At 41.1% G+C, this 20,757-nt stretch overlaps 1 protein-coding gene across 1 annotated transcript in view; it reads left to right on the top strand.

Annotated features, from left to right (window-relative positions):
- slit3 (slit homolog 3 (Drosophila)) overlaps nt 1-20,757 on the top strand; it is a 356,338-nt gene that overhangs the window by 10,557 nt on the left and 325,024 nt on the right. Inside the window, exons 2-3 of the mRNA XM_033624492.2 lie at nt 11,327-11,398; nt 18,664-18,735. Of these exons, the coding sequence (XP_033480383.2) occupies nt 11,327-11,398; nt 18,664-18,735 (144 nt within the window). The remainder of the gene's footprint in view (nt 1-11,326; nt 11,399-18,663; nt 18,736-20,757) is intronic.

The following is a 20,757-nucleotide window of genomic DNA, read 5'->3' as shown; positions in this document are numbered from 1 at the left end:
TTGTTTTTGGCCATTCGTGTTCGTGACGCTGAAGCTGGGTGTTTTTAGTTGCACATAGCACTGTTTCCCAGCAGCTTTTGTGGTACCAAATCTGGTGTTTTTTACCAACACATCTGGTAGTTTCTCAGCGGCATTTGAACCACTGAACCTGCGTGTTTTTCACTGACACTTTGTAGCATTTCCTAGTGGCGTTACCTGGTGGCATTTGAGCCATTGAACCTTGGTGTTTTCACTTACTTGTCCCCGCTCCTCCAATGGCTTTTGTGCTGAATGTAGTGACGTGCAGACCAATGTTCGGAACCTTGGTGTTATTCACTAACACATTGTGCAGTTTCCCAGCGGTGTTTGAGCCACCAATCCTGGGTGTTTTCACCAACACATTGCGGCATTTCCCAGCAGTGTTAAAGCAACTGACCCAGGGTGTTTTCATGAGACACTGCAGCTTTTCCTATCGGCGTTTGAGCCACCAAACCTGAGTGTTCTTCACAGACCTGACCCTGTGTTTCCAGTGGCTTTTGTGCCACTAAACGTATGTGTGTTAGCCAAAACATGGCTAACGTATCCCAGTATTATAGTCACATATTGTGCCTAAACCTAATCACACCTTCACCACACTCCATGTTGCTGAGGAATGAAAAGTTATCTGCTACAAAATATAGTACAAATTCAACATGTCCATTTTTTTCTTGAAATTGATTTGTATTTGTACAGAACAAGATTTTTACCCATTCTGACAAATATGTGGTGAGGAGCGTTGGCCACATAAAATGTTAAATGTCAAGTGTCAGAATGTTTCTGAGAAGCATGCGTAGCCTACACGAGAGGCAATCTCCAACAGTAGGATCAGTGTCTTGCTGCAGGGGCTATAAACCCATCACACCAGGAAACCCATTGTCTTCCAAGCAGATTTCCCTCAGTGGTGTTCGCAAATGTTTGCTGTTGCTGTGTACATTCTACTGTGGCTGAATTTCATGGCGGTCTGTTAAGATTTTACATGCTTTGTACACAGGTGGTACGTAGCCAGGCTTGAATAATTTGGTTGCTTTCTATTTAAATTTATTTTCTTACTGGCCAAGCTTGGTGCTTCGATATACAGTAAAGGCACTTACAGTGACAGTCATGTGAGTTCACAAAGGGATCATGTTTGATTTCTCAGAGTTATTATGGCCCTCCCAGTTTTATTCATCACTAGGAAAAATAGACAGAAGGTGGAGTCAAGGAAAGACACTGTGAGAGATTAAGTTTGAGATTATCAAAATCAATGAAATGATGCTGAGTCTACATAAAATTGGTATAAGCGTGTAAATAACCTGTAGGATTTAAAAAATAGACATGGTGTCTTCAGAGGTAGCCTTTGCCCTGGACTAGTATGTATGAGCGTGTCTGTACTCACTTGTTCTCATGTGTTCAAATGCCTTTTGCCATGTGAGTGCGTGTGTGATGTGAATGCCCAAAACCTCTGAGTGATGATTGCTGTGTATCCCAGAGAGCAGTTCTGTAATAGGAGAGAGTTCAGTTCCCATTAGCATCACTATGACAGAGATTCAAAACAGCAGTAAACGGTCGCACAGGAGACCAAATGCCACAAAACCCCCAAATTTTCCAAAACTTGTAGATTCTCGTAAACTCTTGTAGACAATACATGGTGTGCAAACAGAGACGGAGACTGAATATGTCGTTCTTTTGAATGCTTTCCATGATTACATCTTTCGATTTCATAATTTTATGCTTTTACTATGTGAACCATAGTCTTTTTTTCTTTTTGCTGTAATAGTGAACTTTCTCTTCTTGACTCACACATGAACTCCTTTTGTAAACATGAGTTTCTCTTAGTAAGTTTGATACTGAAATTAAATACACTAATTTTTAATGTTGAATGTGTTTGTTCTGTCACCAGCAGTTAATTTCAGCTGACCATTATGTTGCTAGTAGCAACCACTCCTGAAACAGTTCTACGACAGTTAAACTGACAGTGTTACATCCAACATTTTGTCAAATCTGTAATGAAGAAAACAGACAGATGTCTTTTATCTACTTTCCAAATGCCTTGGTTGGGACATTATCTGTAGGCACTCCTTTCGTTATAGATTTTGTCACTGTCTCTTTTGCAATCAGTTTACTGCTAACCAAGCTGGCCATTGTGCTAGCTGACTGAAGCTAATGTGTTGCTATTACAACATTCTAATGCTGCGTTCACATTAAGAGCGACGCAGCAACAGGTTACAAGTCATTTTCAATGGAAGCTGGTGACATGAAGCAATAAACTGACGCCTGACACTTGACACTGTTGATGGGTGTGACATGCTACAAATTAAAGTTGAGCTGTCCTCAACATTTTTCAGCACTCAAATGACCTGGTGAAGCATCACCCAATCACATGGTTTGTTTTTGACCATGGTGCTGTGTTACTTAGTTAAGTTAACTGACGCTATGCTAGCTTTGTGTCAGGGATGTAATTGGGCAGCCAAATGTGATGTTAAAATGAGACTCAGACATTTAACAAAAGCAAAGATAGTTTAATGACCAATATAAACCTTAGATGACGTTTAATCAAGGTACTTTGTGGCAAGTCGCAGACACATATAAGCCTGATGACGACTGCTTAAGCAACACTTCCACAGGGACTCTGCAATAATCTAGCCAGTAACACTCTTGCTGTGTTGCTAGTAGTGTGAACGCAGCATAAGTAACTGGTTAAAGGCCGAATGACTGTGACATCATGCTAAAACTTCCTGGTAGATGACTGACAATTGTTCTGAATTGATACGTAGAATCAGTTTATTTCTGTTGTCATTTTCAGTCGTAACTGTGACGGTTAAAGAGATATAGTTTAACAAGGTGGTCTGACTTATTTGACTTATTTTTTGCTGTGCTTATTTTATGTACTGTGTTGCTTTGCTAGCATCTTTAATAGACCAGATCTACTAGCAGAGAAGTTAGGCAATGTACTGCTGTGGACAGAGCCTGTTGCAAAATTTATTATAGCCACTAAAGAAGACCCACCTAAGAAAAATCTATTTATCAGTTTAAGTGTATGCTATATTTGGAATATTTACTCTGCTTTACCTTACACACTAACTGATTTAGACAGGAGCAAACCAAGAACTCCCGTGGTCTGAAATTTCTGATTTGTCAATGGAGTCTGGTTGTTTTGAGATAACAGCTTCAGTTTCCTGTCAAAAAGGGCTGTATGAAGGCAAGGTAAAGCGGTGAAAATATTCTAAATGTAGCATACACTTAAATGATATTGGTTATTTTAGGTGGGCCATTTTAGAAGGCTAAGAACTTAACAACTGATACTCTGTGACGTTTCATGTACGTGACGTGGGGGTTTTCTAACCGGAAGTTATTTTAAACAAACATTGTGACTTGGTCTATTACCATTTGGCTAACAATATGTAGCTTTATTTCTCTTGTTTTACTTTACTCTTGTGGATGTATATGTTTACTGGTTTAATTACTGTGTTGAACCTCCTATACTGTAGGAACTTAATGTTGATCTTTAAATGATTACATCTCACTTTTTTTCTTCTTGGCACAAGTGGCCATCCAACTAATTTGATAGTCTTTGCTTATGTAAACCCAGTTTCTTCTACTTGTATGTTACTGTAGTCTAACTCTTGCTGATGGTATCTCATCTTTTTCTGCAGCTACTGCAAACTACAGCTCCTTGTGTTTAACCTTTTTTGGAATTGTGTTTAGCTTGCTACAGATGTGCACCTAACGCAAAATGAGAGAAAATGAATATGTTAAATTGGATTTAATTTCAAACACAGCAACACTCACTTTTTTAGCAGCAAACTGCTTTGGCTCGTAAGCTTCCTCTTCTTTCAGTGCTGTTTGCACAAAACGTTTTGCCGCTCCTGCCTTTTAAGCCTCATATCAAGAGAGGTCGCAATCAGTGATTAGATGAAAAATAAGTAAGAAAAGGATGTATTGCAGCTCCAACAGAAGCTAATGTTGAAACAGCTCAACGCCTGCTCCCTGCCTCTGGTGACAGATGCACTGTGGAGCGTGGAGCTCAGAGGAAAAGGAAAAGGGCAATTAGGATTCCTTGCGTAACTGGGAGATTTAGAGAGCGAAATTGAGCATACCTATCTTTGAGAGAGAGAAGGATGAAGAGCAAGAAAGGAGGAATGAGAAAGTGAAGCGGTACAAGAGCTTTGTGGAAAATAACAGGAGATTAGGACAGGAAGCGAATGCATTTGGAAACGAAGCGTTTGGATGGAGAACAACAAAGGATGAAAGGGAAAGGACGGAGGGATGGAGAGATAAGGATGCAGTGCCTGATAGAGTGAGAGACAAAGTGTAACAAGGAAATGTCGCTGTGTTAGAGTGAGATAGACAGAGACAGAACAGAGAGAGGAAACTCTTAGCAGCAGTTAATCGTTATTCCTCACTGTTGGCCCAGATAGGAAAAAAAGAGGGCAAAGGTCAAGAAAACAAAAACAGGACAGATTAAGATAAGGGGAACACAACTGACCGGTGGGCAACCCCACATGTCACACATTTCAAAGCATGTATTCACGTAATATTTCATGGTTTGCCACAGCGGCGGTCAGTCCAGCTTTTCATTCCATCGAGCTCTTGGGAGTCTTCATCACCTGATCTGTCATTTGTTTAACATTCCTTTCTAATAGTTATTTCTCTGTTTTTTCTCAGTCTCTGTGGTGTGGCCAACCAATAAAGCTGTGCTCTAAGTGAATCAGGCCCTCACACACTAAACGTGTGTGTGTAAAGTCAACCAGTACACTGGCCCAAGGCAGCCAGACTGTAAGGTTCACTGGTTTCAGTGGTCTGGGGTGAGATGTGGTGGGGAGCTGTCTGTGCCTTTGTGTGGGTCTTGTATGGCACATTAATTCCCAGAACACCTGCTGTTTGCATTCTTGACTTATCCCGTTGTCGCAAACACACACACATGCACACCTCGCCTCTGCCTGCAATGGAAACAAACAGCGGTTAGAGCTTTTGTACTAAAGCCACTCGTTAGTCGTCTGACTGCCAGCTGGTCAGTTAAATTTAAAGCTGAGTTAAGCTTTACTGCTGGGTGGGGCGGACACCCACACTTCAGCAGACCAGGTGCATAAAAATGGCCGCCTCACTAACTTGAAGTCGTTCAGATCCTCTTCAGCCATTTTTATTGGCGGAGAGTTTTTGTTACCATTTTAGGTTGGGTGAAAAAAAAAGTTCTCTATTGGTTTCAAGTATAATGGCAGCTCATTGTTTCTCAGCTCCTTTTCAAACAACCTTTCTTGAATTTAGAAGTTCTTTGTGAGAAGCACCCCTCATTGTATGGGATTATCTGAGCCCTTATCTCAGTGCACAACACCCTCTCAGATAAGGCTAATGATGGACCATTGCTTTAGCTCAGGAAGAGCACTGAGGTTGCATTTTCATTACCCTGTTTTGTACAATAAATTATTGTTTAAAGTTTCAACAAGTTTCTTTTGGAGTACGTGACACAAGTATGTTTTGAAAACGACCGCGGACTGTCACCTGCTCAACGCATCAGTACCTTCGGATGCCATGACAGTAATAGCCAATAATGTCAAAATATCATTTACAGACCGATTTAACAGACGATCACTGCTGCCCGACCCGCAGGTCCATTTGCGGGTCCCGGGTTACGGGTCGACCCGCGCATCACTACTCAGCTCAGTATATAAATGCTGTACAGCGTATCGGCTCTACAGTACACGGCACTGCTGATTAACCATTTTATTGCAGCACAGAGTGTCTGCCAGCAACCAATTACTTGCAGAGGCTTCCTACAACTTGTTTCAGTAGTTCCGATTTAATCAGAAGACAAATTAAACAGGATGACTAGCCAATGTGAAAATCAAAAGAAGGCATAGAATAATGTACTGAAGGAGACTGTTGTGCCATCACATTTTTTTGTGGTTTGAGAGCAAAGATCCGGTCGCCGCTGTGCAAAACTCCGCAATACAGTTAGGTCTGAAAAAACCCCAGAGTCCGCCGCCGCCGCGCCACCTAAATCTTGGGACCAAAGCTGGTCCCAAGATTTAGGTCTCCAACTGAAGATTTAAACCTCTGACTTTCAGGAGGCAGCCCCAGCTTTAAATGATCAGTTCCTTGATTTCACTGTCTCTGACTGTAAACAAAGTGGTGTGCTTGTATGGAAATGGTGACATGTATCTTGAGGATGACAATAAGTATCAGTGTTTTCACTTTGATAAATAATATTGAATCACTGATCACTGAATCTATGTATCTATCTAGACCAATGTATCATTAAACCCATACTAAAGATGTAGGGTACCTGGTTACTCTTCATGTATCTTGATTTGCCTTACATTATGTTTATGCTTATCCATTAATAACCTGCAATTTTGTGACTAATAAAGGCTTATGAGGTTGAGCCCACCCACTGTGTACTCAATTTACCCAGTAATCAGTTGCAGAATAGAACTGATCCTCAACTTTTTATGTCAACAGCAACAGCAACTACTACATTTCAAAATAAATTAAATATATCAATGCCTTAAGGTTGAGACAAATTCAGTTTGGTTTATGTGCTTTTACATTAGATATATGACATGTTGGCTATTAAGTACTTCTCTGGATATTGGACAGTAAATGAAAATAATAACATTTACAGTTCTGTACACACTGTAGTGCACTTTAGTGGCACTGGCAAAGAACAAAATTCCATCATGTACATGTCAGTAGGTAGAATGTACCATAGCATTAAGTTATTAACATGGAAGGTGTCTGAGAGGGAAAATCATGAGTAGTGTTCATTTGATAATTTGACGGTTGTTTTCCACATAAAGATTGACTCGATGTCATCCCCAAACTAATTGCCAAAATTACTTTTGCATCATGCGTTTCTGCAAACCATGATCATGTAACATTTGTATATTATTTATGTAGCTGATTAGTTGGAACTTTGTGTTTATGCACATTTCATCAACACTGTGTTTAACACGTGGTTATGTTTAGGCACAGAAGGCACTTGGTTATGGTTAGAAAAAGACCATGTTTTGGCTTGCATTCTCACTTGTGGTGGCACAATTGTGGCTGGCAATGCTGCCGATGTCTCGCTAAAAATACAACTAGTTTTGTCATTTGTTCATCTCAAACTGTGGTCTGCAGCTTGGCAGCTGTCTGGGGTGTCACGCCACCCACCACCCACCACCCACCATCCTTTTCATCAGCTCATGCACACATAATCAGAACTATGTAACTTTAGAAATGTTGATATGATACGCATGAAACATATAAATGTAATGTTTTTTTCTGGCAACTGGGCTGCATACTTTACATCTTTTTATATCTGAATACATCACTGTGAACTGATGTTCCTTTATTTGACAATGTTATAATTTGATTTCACACCAAGTCTTGTTTTGCTCTGGCGATGGCCTTGACTTTCTCAGTTGTTGGGTGGTGACGTTAGATTGTGTGATGCCATCGGGCTCCACCTGGCCCTCTCTCCTCACTGTTTGTTTGAGTCAAGAGCGGTTTCCCTGGTGAGAGCAGAAGTTTCCACTGTGAACAAGAGAAAGATGGAGATAAGGATGGAGAGATTAGGGGGAAAGGCAGAGAAAAAAGAGAAGGGTAGGAAAATGTAGCCAACTGTAAAAGAGTGTAAGATTGAGATAAAAGAGGAGAGATTAGGGTGAGGGAGAAAAACAGAGGAAGGCGAAGAAAAAGTGTTTAGTCAACTGTGAAACAGTGAAAGATAAGACATGGGAGATTGAGAGAGGGAGACACTGTAAAAGGGGGAGATTAGAGAGAAAAAAGAAGAGAGGAAGGCTGGGAACACGGTTAAAGCTGGCTGTGAAGGACTGACAGATTGACATTAAAGAGCAGTGACTGGGGAAAGGAGAGATGTGAGATAGATGAAGAGAAGGAAAGAGATAAAGAGCACAGGGGTAATACAGGGAGGAGAAGATGGATAGAGGTGGAGAAATTAGGAACAGAAGCTTTCGTATTGGATGCTGCCTCGGAGTCACTCAGAAGTGAGTGGATACTGGAAATTACAAATCAACAAGGCAAAAAAACAGTTTCTTTCATCATGGAAGCAGCTCTTTCCTCAAGTTGAAAATGATAAATCAATGCTGTATTGAGTTTTTCACCGCGTCCAAAAAGGCTTATCAAGCTGCCTCGCTTTCCAAGAAACTGGCAATTACACACATACTGAAAGCCTGTGACAAGAACCAGCAGCATCCAGTCTGGATGATGGGGAAATGGCTTGCTGTCAGAAATGTATCTGCTGTCTTGAATGCACTGGCAAGATGGATGAGACTCAAAATCATCATGAATTTCCTCTCTGGGTTTTAAATTTTTTCATGTTGCGGCTGCTTCCAAGTGCTTGGATCATTTGATGATGTGGGTTTATCTATGATTACAATGAAGGCAACACCATCATACCAGCAACATCATTTTTAGTGTTCATGATTCATTTCAGTATTTGTCAGTTCAGTGACAGATTGCAAAGCTATCTTTATTTATTATTATTTTCTGCATAATGGACAGGAAATGAGGGGGTGGTTATAATTACATGCTCAACACCTTAACCCCAAGGCTACAAGGGCTCCCCGACAGATTGTAAGAATTAATTATAAGGTTTTTTTTTTTATGTATTATTGGAAAAAAAATACATGAATATAGGAAAAGTGGTTTGCTGAAAATATATTGGGGCGAGTAAAACTCTGGCCTGCTCTCTTTTAAACACTTGGAGGCAGTACAAAAAGTGGAAACACAGCACTCACATGTCATCATCTTTTAAAGTTACAAACCTGATAGCAAACAGTTGCCGATTTACACAACCACATCTATATAGGGAAGTCCCAAGGTCAGAATGGAAGACCTCCTAAGGAATGACCAAGCTAAGATTCTGTGGGACTTCCAGATCCAGACTGACAAACTGGTGATGGCTAACCAACCGGACATCGTGTTGATCGACAAACAACAGAAGAAGGCAGTGATGATAGACGTAGCAATCCTGAGCAACAGCAACATCAGGAAGAAGGAACACAAGAAACAAACAGAAAAATACCAAGGGCTGAAAGAGTATCTAGAAAAGATGCGGGGAGTAAAGGCAACAGTGGTGCCAGTGAGAATCGGAGCACTGGGGGTTGTGACCCCCACACTGGGAGAGTGGCTCCAGCAGATTGCAAGTATAACATCTGAGGTCTCTCTCCAGAGGAGTGCAATCCTAGGAACAGCAAAGATATTGCGCAGAACCCTCAAGCTCCCAGGTCTCTGGTAGAGGACCTGAGCTTGGGGAAGACACACCACCACCACCCCACATGGGGGATGGTGAGAGGAAGTTTTTTTTTTTTTAATATACATTTTTTTTTATCTGTCAACATAGCTTTTGTTTTCTCCACAATTGTACGCAAAAATAACTTCTAATGGTCACCAGTGATAGCTTTCGTCCGCAGTCTTCACTTGTCACAAAGGTAGTTCAGTGTAGAGGTTAACCTTACCTTCGTCAAAAGTCTTCCCGAAGGTCTAATCATTGTTGACTCCTCTTTGATATGAACGAAGGAGCACTCAGATATACGAGTGCTGCTCTGAACATACAAAACCTTTCCTCTCAAGCCTCACTGACAACAGTCCGACTCGCAAAATTGTCTCAACATCTGCTGGATTGCTCGGGTCTGATCCAAAGCCACTGCTTCGGGCAGACTTTGGACCATGGATGCTAAGGTGGAAAAATAACACCAGGTGCAGCAGACGCCTCTGTGTGTCCTTGAAATGATGTTTCGTTTAGTTTAAATGTGAGCAAATTAAGTGTTTTCAAAGCAACAACTGGCGTGCGCAGATTAAGGAGATGACATCACTGTTTCCCCAATGCTCCATCTAATACGTCCACACAGGTACAAAGTAGACAGAGTTCTGAAGAATTGGCACCCTAGAAGGCGTCTTAAAAATCTTTGTATTGTTGTTCTTGTGAAAAAATACCTGTATATGTGTAGACAAGGCCTTAAATTCCTTTTCGCTATCTTTTAGTTTCCACCAAATCGTGAGAGAAATGTCTGACTCTTTAGTTCCTGTTTGTCAGTTTTTGTTGGGCAATTTTGTCTGGAAACAAACTCTTCTCTTTTTTATTTCAAGAATCCTTCAATAGAAACCTCTCTTGACTGGGGCCGGCCTCCTGAGAACTAATTTGTTGTTGCTTATGATTTATACCTCTGTGTGTGCCATGGTAGGTGGGGAAATTTGATCAGTAGTCATTTATGTGACTTTCACTTGTATCAGATGAGATGTTGAGACTATTTATTATCCTGGAGCCCTTTCAAGGACCACTGGTGGACTCCTGGACCCCACGTTGGGCTCTGGGAAGTGCTGCCCTTGCTCACACCAGCCCTCCCTGTCTCAGGCTGGAGTATGGCTCCTATTAGTGGTCCCTGCCATGGCAGCTTGGAGAAGCCTTTTGAAACCTAATATGGTCTTAAATCAGATTTATAAATGTTTAGGTGTATTATGAAAAACACACACGTGGGCCGCCATAGCAAAACCAGACTCTGTTTATGTGTGTAAGTGTGTGTGTGGCTGTGAGGGCAAGTGAAATCTTGCAAAGCGAGGGAAAGGGTTGTGTGTGTGTGTGTGAAGTAGGAGAGAAAATTGTGTGTGTTGTTTGTCTGTGCTCTCTTGTGTGTGTGTTTTTTTTCCTCGCCCTAATTCCTCCAGTACGACAGCGTTTCAATAAACAGCATACCCGTATAAAGGGAACCAGTCTATAGACACACACACTCAGGCGGTCAGTTCATATTGCAGTGTGCATACATCGTGCACCTGTAGTTAAAACAGATTGAATGACAGCCAGGAAACACGATAAGCTTTTAAACTCTGATGATGGAAAGAGAAAATAATTTCATCCCACCTCGTTTTTTTTTTTTTGCTGGAAAATTTCTCAATAAGTCAGAGCAGCAGGAGCCCAATTTATGTGTAGACGTGAGAGTGTGTGTGTGCATAATTTTCCTGGTGCCTTTACGGTAGGAGGGTAGGAGTGTTTGTGTGTTTTGGTTTCTGTTTGTTTGTGTTTGTATGTTTGTGTGTGTGCGTGTGCGTGTGTGGGCTCATATGCTGTGGGGCATTCTCACGCTCTGTCCTACTGCCACATTCGCTAATTTGAGTGAGAGAACACACACAGAGACACAAATGCAGTCACACATGCACTCAGTTGTTCCTCTCTGATGTTCATTTGCTTCCTAGCATTTTTTATCATGGAGCCATATGTTTTCAAGATGTACACTGTATTATATTAACTTCAAACTGTTAATTAAACTTAATTTTATTAACGCTTAGTTTTGCTGAATCAGATTTTTAACCTTTGTGTTTCTCTCTGTAGGGATTTGAACAGAAACAACATCACCAGAATCACTAAAGTGGACTTCTCTGGCCTCAAGAACCTCAGGATTCTGTAAGTTTGTGTCTTTCTTTGTCCACATTTTGTTGTTAAAAGCTATTAAGTGCTGCCACCATGACTCAGGGTTTGTTAATGAAGTACTTCATTGCTGAAAAGATGGCCTTGAAATGAGACTAGAATGTCTTTGCAGTAGAAAGTCGCATAGACTTTTGAAACTGGTGCTACATGACCAGAGAAATTAGAGAAAAAAATATGCTTTTGCTCAAGAGGGAGAAAACCTACAACTGCCAGAATGCAGCATCAAGTCTTTCATCCTTTGGCATGAAAATGTCACACTGCAGTAAAAACTAGAATTACAGTGACCTTTGACCAACAAATTCTAATCAGGTCATCCTTGAGTTTAGTGGAGTTTGAGTTGATGTTTGTGCTAAACTGAAGAACATCCCTCCAGAGTGTGGATACCCAACCCGGCTTGGGTTCGGCACACATGCTGCTGTGTTGTGCTATGGCCTATTCAAGTGCTGGAATTTGTTATTTATGTGATAATGCCTGAATGCAACACAGACTCCGGTCCAACTGAGTGTGTGCGCTGCGCTGCTGTGCATGCGGCGTGTTTGACTGTGCGTAACAGCAGTCTTTTGATGGTCATTTACACACTGTCCATAACAATAACTATGTCGGGTAAAATCAGAAAGTCTGACCGATTCGGGCCAGGCTTGGTTATAACTGTCTCGGACTCAGGTTGGGTTTGGTCAGGAAAATGCAGCCCGAGCCTCACTCTACATCCCTCCAAGCATTTCTTGAGATATCCCATTCACAAGAAGGGGAGGGATGCAAGGTCACAGTGACGTTGACCTTTTCCCACCAAATCTAATCAGTTTGTCTTCGAATCCTAGAGGATGTTAGTGCCAAATTCGAAGAAATCCCCCTAAGGCATTCTTAATATTGCGTTCACAAGAATGGGACAGACTGACAGCCTGTAAACATAATGTTTCCACCCACAACTGTGGCTACATAAAATGTAGGACCAAGTAGATGCAAAGCTTGCAATGTTGCATCCCACCCTCAACAGCTCGTATTTTTTCGTTTAACAATGATGGTGATCTTTCCCTTTTACTCAGGCTGTTAACCTTAGTTGTATAAACGTAATCATACCTCAGCTACACAATTGGTAGATCAGAAAACGCTCCTATGAGACGTGCTATCAAACGGCCTGTTTAGCCATTTAAGTAGAAGGACTTGATGTTGAATGTACCATTTACCAGCAGGTCTATTATGACCTCTTTCTTTTTCCTCATTGTGACTCTGTATTCTGTCTTTACAAGGAATCCCATTAACAAAAAACTGCCATGCTGGAGCAATTAGGTAAATGCTATATTTACCTAATAGGCCTGTATATGGCTATAGGGGAAACAAGTCTCTATAAAATAAAGTTTCCCATCCTAATGAGGGATTTCAGAGCAGGAGAAAATGCGAGTGTCTTATCCAAGGAGTTGCATTCCGTAATTACTGAATATTTACGAGGTTAAATAATAGAGTAATCGTGAGCTGACATGCCAGTAACAAGCAGCAAGACTCCCATTTGTTAAACAAGCAAAAAGATGTTAAACTGATGTGGATATGATGGTGTGCAGAGACCAGACTGCTGACAAAATCTGGCAATTTCTGAATTGTAAGCAAGAACATGTGAGTCATTGTTCATATGAAACAGTATCAGAAGAGATAATATAACTCAGAATTCACTCCTGTGTCCCATGTCTCTGAGTATTAGGGAGTTTAAGAAGTTTTGCAATAGTGGGACTCCCTGAGATACGATAATGCCTTTGAAAATGAGAAATAAGGAACAAACATTTGAGATTATTTTAAAGATACACAAAAGGAAGTTTTATAAAGTTGTGCACATGCAACTGAACAACATATGACTTGAACACACATTTCTCTAGAAATAAAACCATTAGTTTTCACATCTAATACAAGTCCTAAGAACAGAATGCACAGCACATGGAGGCATTTTTTCAAGTCTATCTTGACACAAACCTCACTTGCCCATGTGCATTGTTTCTTAAGTGTGTATTAGGCCTATGTTGTTGCCCATGCTACAGATGTAAAGCTCTGGGTAACCCTGCACTAAAACGATCAACTTCTCCATATTTATCACAGACTCATAGTTACGGAATTAAAGGAGGATATATGACGACTATGACTGGTTGTTCCTCACGTAGAAAAACTCCTGCACACTGTCCAACTTGCAAAAATAATGATATTAATGCTGCAACAATTCGGTGACTAGACCTTCATCAGACTTGGAACATATCTCAGACTACATGGTGACTGGACCTTGCTCTGGTCTGCTCGTTTTTCTCCTACGCACCTGTTTTGAAATAGATGTACGAAGTATTCCTTTGTTCTGGTTGTTCCTCATCACATGACATGCGGTGTCCGTCGCTGCATTCCAAAAGTTGTATTTTGTTAATGTCAGGGCGCAGCCATCACGCCCTGAAAAACAGTGTGCTCGGACACTCACGCTTTTGAGCGCAGCTTGCATGCGTATACATTGAAACAATGGATTTGAGGGCGCAAAAAAAAAACGGCGTGTCTACGGGCCCTTAAACAGCTGAGCAGGACTGACCACTGCTCCGTTTCAAGGCAATTTACTGACTACAGATTCAACATGTAGCTGTCAGTAAACATCTTAATGTATGAACCTTCCTTATTGTATTGTGTTCCTATTTGCCTGTGTAATCTTTTAGCCTCTTGCTAAAGTCAACATGCTAAAGTCATTGCTGTTGTTACTCCTGCTTGTCTAACTCATTCTATCTAATCGGCTGCTCTCAGCAGAGTGTGACTCCTCGTCTCCTCTCAGCTGTCCTAATTGATGTTAAGGGCTCTCTTACTCTTCTGCCTCAAGTGGCTCAAATGTGTGTGCGTGTATGTACAGTGTGTGTGTGTGTGTGTGTGTGTGTCTTAGGCCTATAATAACTATAATCACCGTTGGCTGCATGCAGCTTCCCTCCTCACTCTGTTTTAACCAGACTGGTAGATAAAAATACACTCCCAGCACAAACTGCGCTGAGGACTGGAAATAAGTTTATGGATGTGTGCGTTTGCATTTGTGACTACATTAGTTTAACTATAACTGTACTTATGATGGATTTTGGAACTTATCTCAGTTAATGTTTCAGGTTTTATTTATATATGTGTGTGTGTTAAAGCAGAATAGACAAAGAGATCATTTTATTTAGTGCATCTTGTGCACTTGAGACAGGGTGAGAAGAACCAAGGAACAGAGGCTGTATATGTGTGTGTGTGTGTGTGAGCAAGAGAGTGTGTGTTTGCGTGTGGTGGGCCAGCAGCTTGTTTCATGTGGTTGGTAATAAACTGCTGTGACATTTCCCCACTCTAAATCTCTTAAAGAAATGGGGAGGAGATGGCTTGGGAAAGGGAAGATAGTCTGAGAAAGGACACACACAGACACACGCACACACCCACACACTCTGTGTTTCACACGTACACACACACACACACACACGCACACACATTGTTGCAAATGATACCAGGGGATGAACAAAGCATACATGGTCACAGTCCGGTGTAGCCTTTTCCCTTATCTGTAGGTATTACTGTTACTTACCAGACCTCCGTATCTGCCTTTCACTCTGCACACACACACTCACACACACACACACACATGCACACGTTCTGGTATTCCTGGTCACTTACATACATCCCATGGGAAAAGTTTGCATGTAGTTAAACACTTCTGACATTTTTCCCAGGGAATGCTAAATAGCTGCAGAAAAAGTATTCCTTGATGCCCATGTTTACATACAGGCTAGTAATTATTGATAATTAGTCGTGTGAAAATACTTGACTCCCATTACGTATAATCTGACGTCTGTTAAACACCTCGACCAGACTAAACTGCAATATATCAGGTGTATTTTCAGCTGCTAAATGAGCTGGTTGTACATTAACGCCAACGCTAAGTACAAAAAATTTCAAACTTAGTATCTGACTTATTAAAGCACCTTAATCAGATAGTCTACTGTAATCCAATCAAACATTTAGCATACTGTGTTCATTTAAAAACTTGTAATCCAATCCAGCAGTCTGAATATTCTCTAATCTGAGTCAGGCTGTCTTGCTGTAATCACAGCTTGTCCCGGCATCCACACTGCATGCGCAACACTTAGCGTAATATCTTTGGCAGCCTCACATAGCAAGATTTCTTCCAGACTGTGGCGAAATTGAGTAATTCCAAACAAATTTAGATGTAGGTGAAAACTCGTGCTTGATTTCGAACACTTGGCCGGGGAAAGTTAATGTGGTTTCACCCGTTGTGTGTAAACAACAAGTGAAGTTAATATCCCCTGAAGTATTTCCTTATTTCCTTTAGACGCCAAGTGCTCCGAGTTTGCCACAAGGTAGTGTGACATCATTGTGCTTTTTATAATGGTTGCTAAGACTCTCTAATATGGTTGAATGAAAGAGTTATTAGACACACCAGGCCCCACACACATGAAATCAATACGTTTTCTCTCTTCTCTCCATCTTTCTCCATCTCACTGTCGATGACTAATGCCTGATACAGACCAATATAAAAACAATACCTCATCTGAACAATATGCCAGCATCGACTCCCCACACCATGTGTTTGGCTTGAGATCTCCTGCCTCTCTTAACCTTATTCAATAAATCAGCATGCGGTTGATCCCTCGTTTGGACAAATAAACTCTGATAGTTACTCAAAGTTATGTCTTGATTTAGCGTACCCTAAAGTTTACGAGATATGCTTTTTCTATCAGGACGGAGGAAATGTAACTAGACTAGAATAAACATGCTGGATTATTGCTGGCTGGATTCTAAATTATGACTGATGGGCCGCAGTCAGGACTGTGCATTTGTTTACATGCGTCTTTGGGTGTGCTTGCTACCAGTGCGTAACTCTGTACCTATGTTTACTCTCTACATGTTTACATTCATATCTGACATTGCTCATTGGTGCTGGGTATATATCTGTGCATCTGCATGAACTGCAAGGAAGATTATAGGGTTCAGACGGCACACGTCCTCGCAGTCTTCTTACGAAAAGGCTACACTAAGGCAAGCCAATACGATAGTTAATGACCCATCTCATGTTCTTCTCTGTGCGTAAAAGTTACTGCCTTCTGGTAGGAAATTCCAAGTCCCTCGTAGCAGATTAAATAGATTTAATAATGTATTTATTCCTGCGTCATTAAAACATTTAAATAATGGCAGGTTACAAGGTATAAGATTTTTAGGGAAAGGCTTGCTCTGCTTGCCTCAGTATTTTTAGAGATATTTTTTTAGGGCTTTTTGCCTTTAATCGATAGGACAGTTTTTAGCTTGAACGGGGGAAAGAGGAGGGGGACAGTATGCAGCAAAGGGCCAGAGGTTGGAATTGAACTCACAGCCTCTGCAGCAAGGACAACACCTATGTGCATGGGGCACCTGCTCTACTAGGTGAACTAATGGTAGCCTTGCCAAGGTGTTTTAAGAAGCTTGCTGTGTTTTCTCTTTTTATTTATTAACAAACCTTTTTATCTATGTACCTGCATATGTATGTTTTTCATAAGTGAAATGTTGTCTGTATGGCTGCAGCATGGGAGAGAAGCCCAAGACAGAGTTCCCACTCTGCAGGACAATGAAGTCAATCTTAAATCTTAAAACTTCTGTGTGTATTTGCACCTGTGTTTAAGAGCTTAGAAAATTTTCTCCAACTCTGATTATTTTTCTGCAGCATATGCTGAGTGTTTGTGTGTATAGGCAGGTTTAAGCATGCTGGATTGTTTCAATTTTAACCAGTTTTTACGAAACATTTGGTGATTTTGAACGTATATGATTGGATTTGACTAAATGCCTGGCAACCTAAAGAGAAAAATACTTGAACATGGAAAATATCTTCTCATTGTGCAACAGAATCCCCATAAGTAATTAGGAAAAGAAGTGGCTTTAAGACAAAATGTTAAACCAATTTTAAGCTAGATTTTTGTATTACACCTTTGTTTTATTTTGGGTGAAAAAGAACCCCATCATGAAACTGAGAATGAGTGAATAATTACCCCAAATAACTAATACACGTGTGCATGTATTAGTTATTTTCTTTGTGTGTATGTCCATGAATGCAAGTTTAAGTGTCTGGATCTGTTATCACTCAGTAAAGTGCATGCCTCAGCCCAACAGATTGTCTGTAAGTGTGTTTGCATGTGTGTTTGTGGAAAGAGTCGGTCTGACAGACCACAGATTAATGGCTGTAATACAGCTGCATGTCTAAACATTTTCTTTGAAAGAATATTTAAAGGAAGGTCGTGCCAGAACAATTCAAAGTCCACATGGCGGGCCCGACATCGTCTCTTTTGATACAGCTTCTTCAGTTCTCTTTGGCTTTCTAGCTATATAATATCGCTCTCACTCAATCCATCTTGCGTCTGCTTACTAACTCACTGCCTCCTCCTTTCTCTCCTTTCCCTTTCCTACTTCCCTCCTCTCACATCAGCCACTTAGCCCCCTTCGATCTCCACCGGCCCCTCCCCTCTCTCAGGAGATGTCACTCTTAACATCCTCAGACAGAAAATATAAACACACATATCACTGGAGATGTTCTCGTTCCTTTACTCTGTCCCATCTGGAAAACCTTAGATCACCCCCAAAACATGACAACACACACAGACACAGAGCAGGGAAGAGAGAAAGAAGAATATGCATTGCATTGGGAGCAGCAGTGGAAACACAGAAGAGAAATGGAGAAGATATCCACTGAGGGGTGGAAGAGGGATGGGTTGTTAATTGTTTGTTTTGGCTCACCAGATTGTGACATTTGTGAAATGTTGCATGTCTTAAACTTTTCAAAACTTTTGCTCGATGCCAGATTCATTTGTTCGGTGCACTGAGTCCTTGTTTACACAACCAATTTTTAAAAAGTGCAAATGTCTCTCATGATGTTTAAAATCTCTCTATTTCGCTCTGGCAAGCGGCTGATGTTTGCACTGTACAGAAAATAAGATTTATCTGGTGTTTTTTCCTTTGGTTTAAACTTCCAGGTCAGCCTGGAAAGCTGGCTTTGGATAGGTATTCCCAAACCATAATTGATAATTAAGCCTCCTTAAACTCCTTAAACTTAAAGTCTTACTGATCATTTTTAGCTACTCCTTTGACATCCACTACTATTTCTCCCCGGTCATGATGGCTTTTCACTGCAAAGTTGCATATGTCTGCTGGTATTGCTTTTGAATTTTGGAGTTTTTAAATTATGAAAGTAACTACAGCTTTCCTCTGTGTCTTTTTGTCCATCGCTATAGTCATCTGGAGGACAACCAAATCAGTGTTGTCGAGAGAGGAGCCTTCCAAGACCTCAGACTGCTGGAGAGACTGTAAGTACACCATCTTATTTTGCTACCTGTTGTGTGTTGTGTGTGAGAAAAGGCTGATGCAAGCCCCCCCCCCCCAGGCTACAAAGATGCACACACATCCCAAAATATGCATACACGCACGCCAGCAAACATGACTTCACACACATCCAAATATTTGACTTGGCGCCGCTGATTTTCCATTTCCCCAAACATACACACCTTTGACTCGCTGTTGTCCATTCTCTAAAGTACACATGCACATACACACAGAGAGTGTTCCTGGATGATACCCAAGTCCATCCACTTCACACACCACCTTGGAATCTCTCACAGATATTGCTTCGGTCAGTGTGTGTGAGTGAGTGTGTGTGTTGTGTCCTTCAGCTCACACCAAGGCTTGAGTCAACAGAATCAAGGTGTCAGTGCACAACACAACACTTCCCACACACACACCTGCATGTTTATGACTCTGGGCTGGAGGGATGACAGACAGGCAGTTCTGCAGGAGAGTGTTTATGATGCTGCAGCATGAAATGAAAATAGAAAGTAACACACTGCATATTGTTACACATTATCTCCGACAATATAAATATATTTTTAAAGCTGTTAAAGAGGATATCCAGGTCATGTAAGACAGTCTACCTGCCATAATGGTGGTTGTCAGCCGATGAGAACAGCATGTCCGAACTTAGGAGCTGGCTGTCTTAACAGTGTTGAATCCACATTGCTGGGTTTGGACAGGAGCTGAGAATTTCTTCACTGATATGATAATGTCAGTGTCTTAACTATTTAAGCACAGCAGGCTATTTAATCTGACACAGTGTACCTCCACGGTATCACAGTGTCAGTAACTTGAAGACAAACTTCAAAAACTGACGAGTTTAGTCCACTTCCACTGTCAGAGACATTGATTTAAAGACTTTGTCTGCTGTGAAAAGAAGTATATATTTTACTAGAGCAAGAACAAAAAGGAGACGTTGTCACAGACGAGAGAGACGAAAGCAGTTAATTCAGTTCAGGTGACAGCGAACATTGAGTGGCAGCAACATGTGTATCTTGTCTCTAAATGGAGATCACACATCTGATAGTGAAAGCGAGAGGTGATGGGCCGCTTTAATGTTAAAAGGCTCTTTAACGCGGTGTGTCAGGGAGGGTCAGAGGTGAGGGGTGAAGGGGGGAAAAGGTTAGGAGGCAACATAGCTGTGTGTCAAAACTCACACAGGAGATGGCTTTTCATTTGTCTAAGGCATAGTTGCTCAAGATGTAGCCTGGGGGCCAATGGTAGAGCTCAGAAACATTTTGTGCGGCCCCTGAATGTTACATAAAATGCATGCATTATATTCATTAAATCATTTGCGGTCCATTTCAGTTTTACTTTCAGTAGCTTACATTAGCCACAGCTGGTCAGTCCTTCGGCGATTCTCTCAGAAGTTACTTAACTTTACCTTACGTCAATCCAAAGAAAAACAAGTTATTTTCTCTGTGTGGGTTGAAATTAGGAAGAAAACTGCTTTGGTGATGATAACAAGTGTCCTGAATTATGTTCCTTTTTTGTGTCAGTGATAGTGAAATGCTTTTTAAAATGCTTAGCTGTCAGGGTCTCTGATGTTGTAGCTGTCCTGTCAGGGTGAAAGTTTAGGGGTCAGGGGTCGCAGTGCTGAGTCTGTGTGATTTATAGTGTCACAATGTGAAAAACATGGAGCTTGGGCAGTCGTCTCCGTGGGCGAGGACATTCATGTATGTCAGCACATAAATTATAAAGTCACGGATGTGGTCATTTCACCTCGTGGACATTTAACAGAAACAAACAAGGGCTCTGCGTTGGTCTGAAATGACAAAATGTGGCTGTTATTAGTCCTGAGTAAGGTCTTAATTGATGGATATTTTGCAGAAAGAAAAGGGGAGTGAGTTTTATTTTGTTTTCCTTGCAAAAATATATCAAACTTCTGGATTCTGAGGTAGTGGTCCAGTGAGATTAGTTCCCCTCAGTCTCCAAACCATTTCTGCTGGACTTTACTGTGATTCTGACTAATAGGGATAATT

Source organism: Epinephelus lanceolatus, chromosome 7 (assembly GCF_041903045.1).
Source record: "Epinephelus lanceolatus isolate andai-2023 chromosome 7, ASM4190304v1, whole genome shotgun sequence".
NCBI classification, from domain to species: domain Eukaryota; kingdom Metazoa; phylum Chordata; class Actinopteri; order Perciformes; family Serranidae; genus Epinephelus; species Epinephelus lanceolatus.
This window is presented reverse-complemented; position numbering and strand designations above follow the sequence as displayed.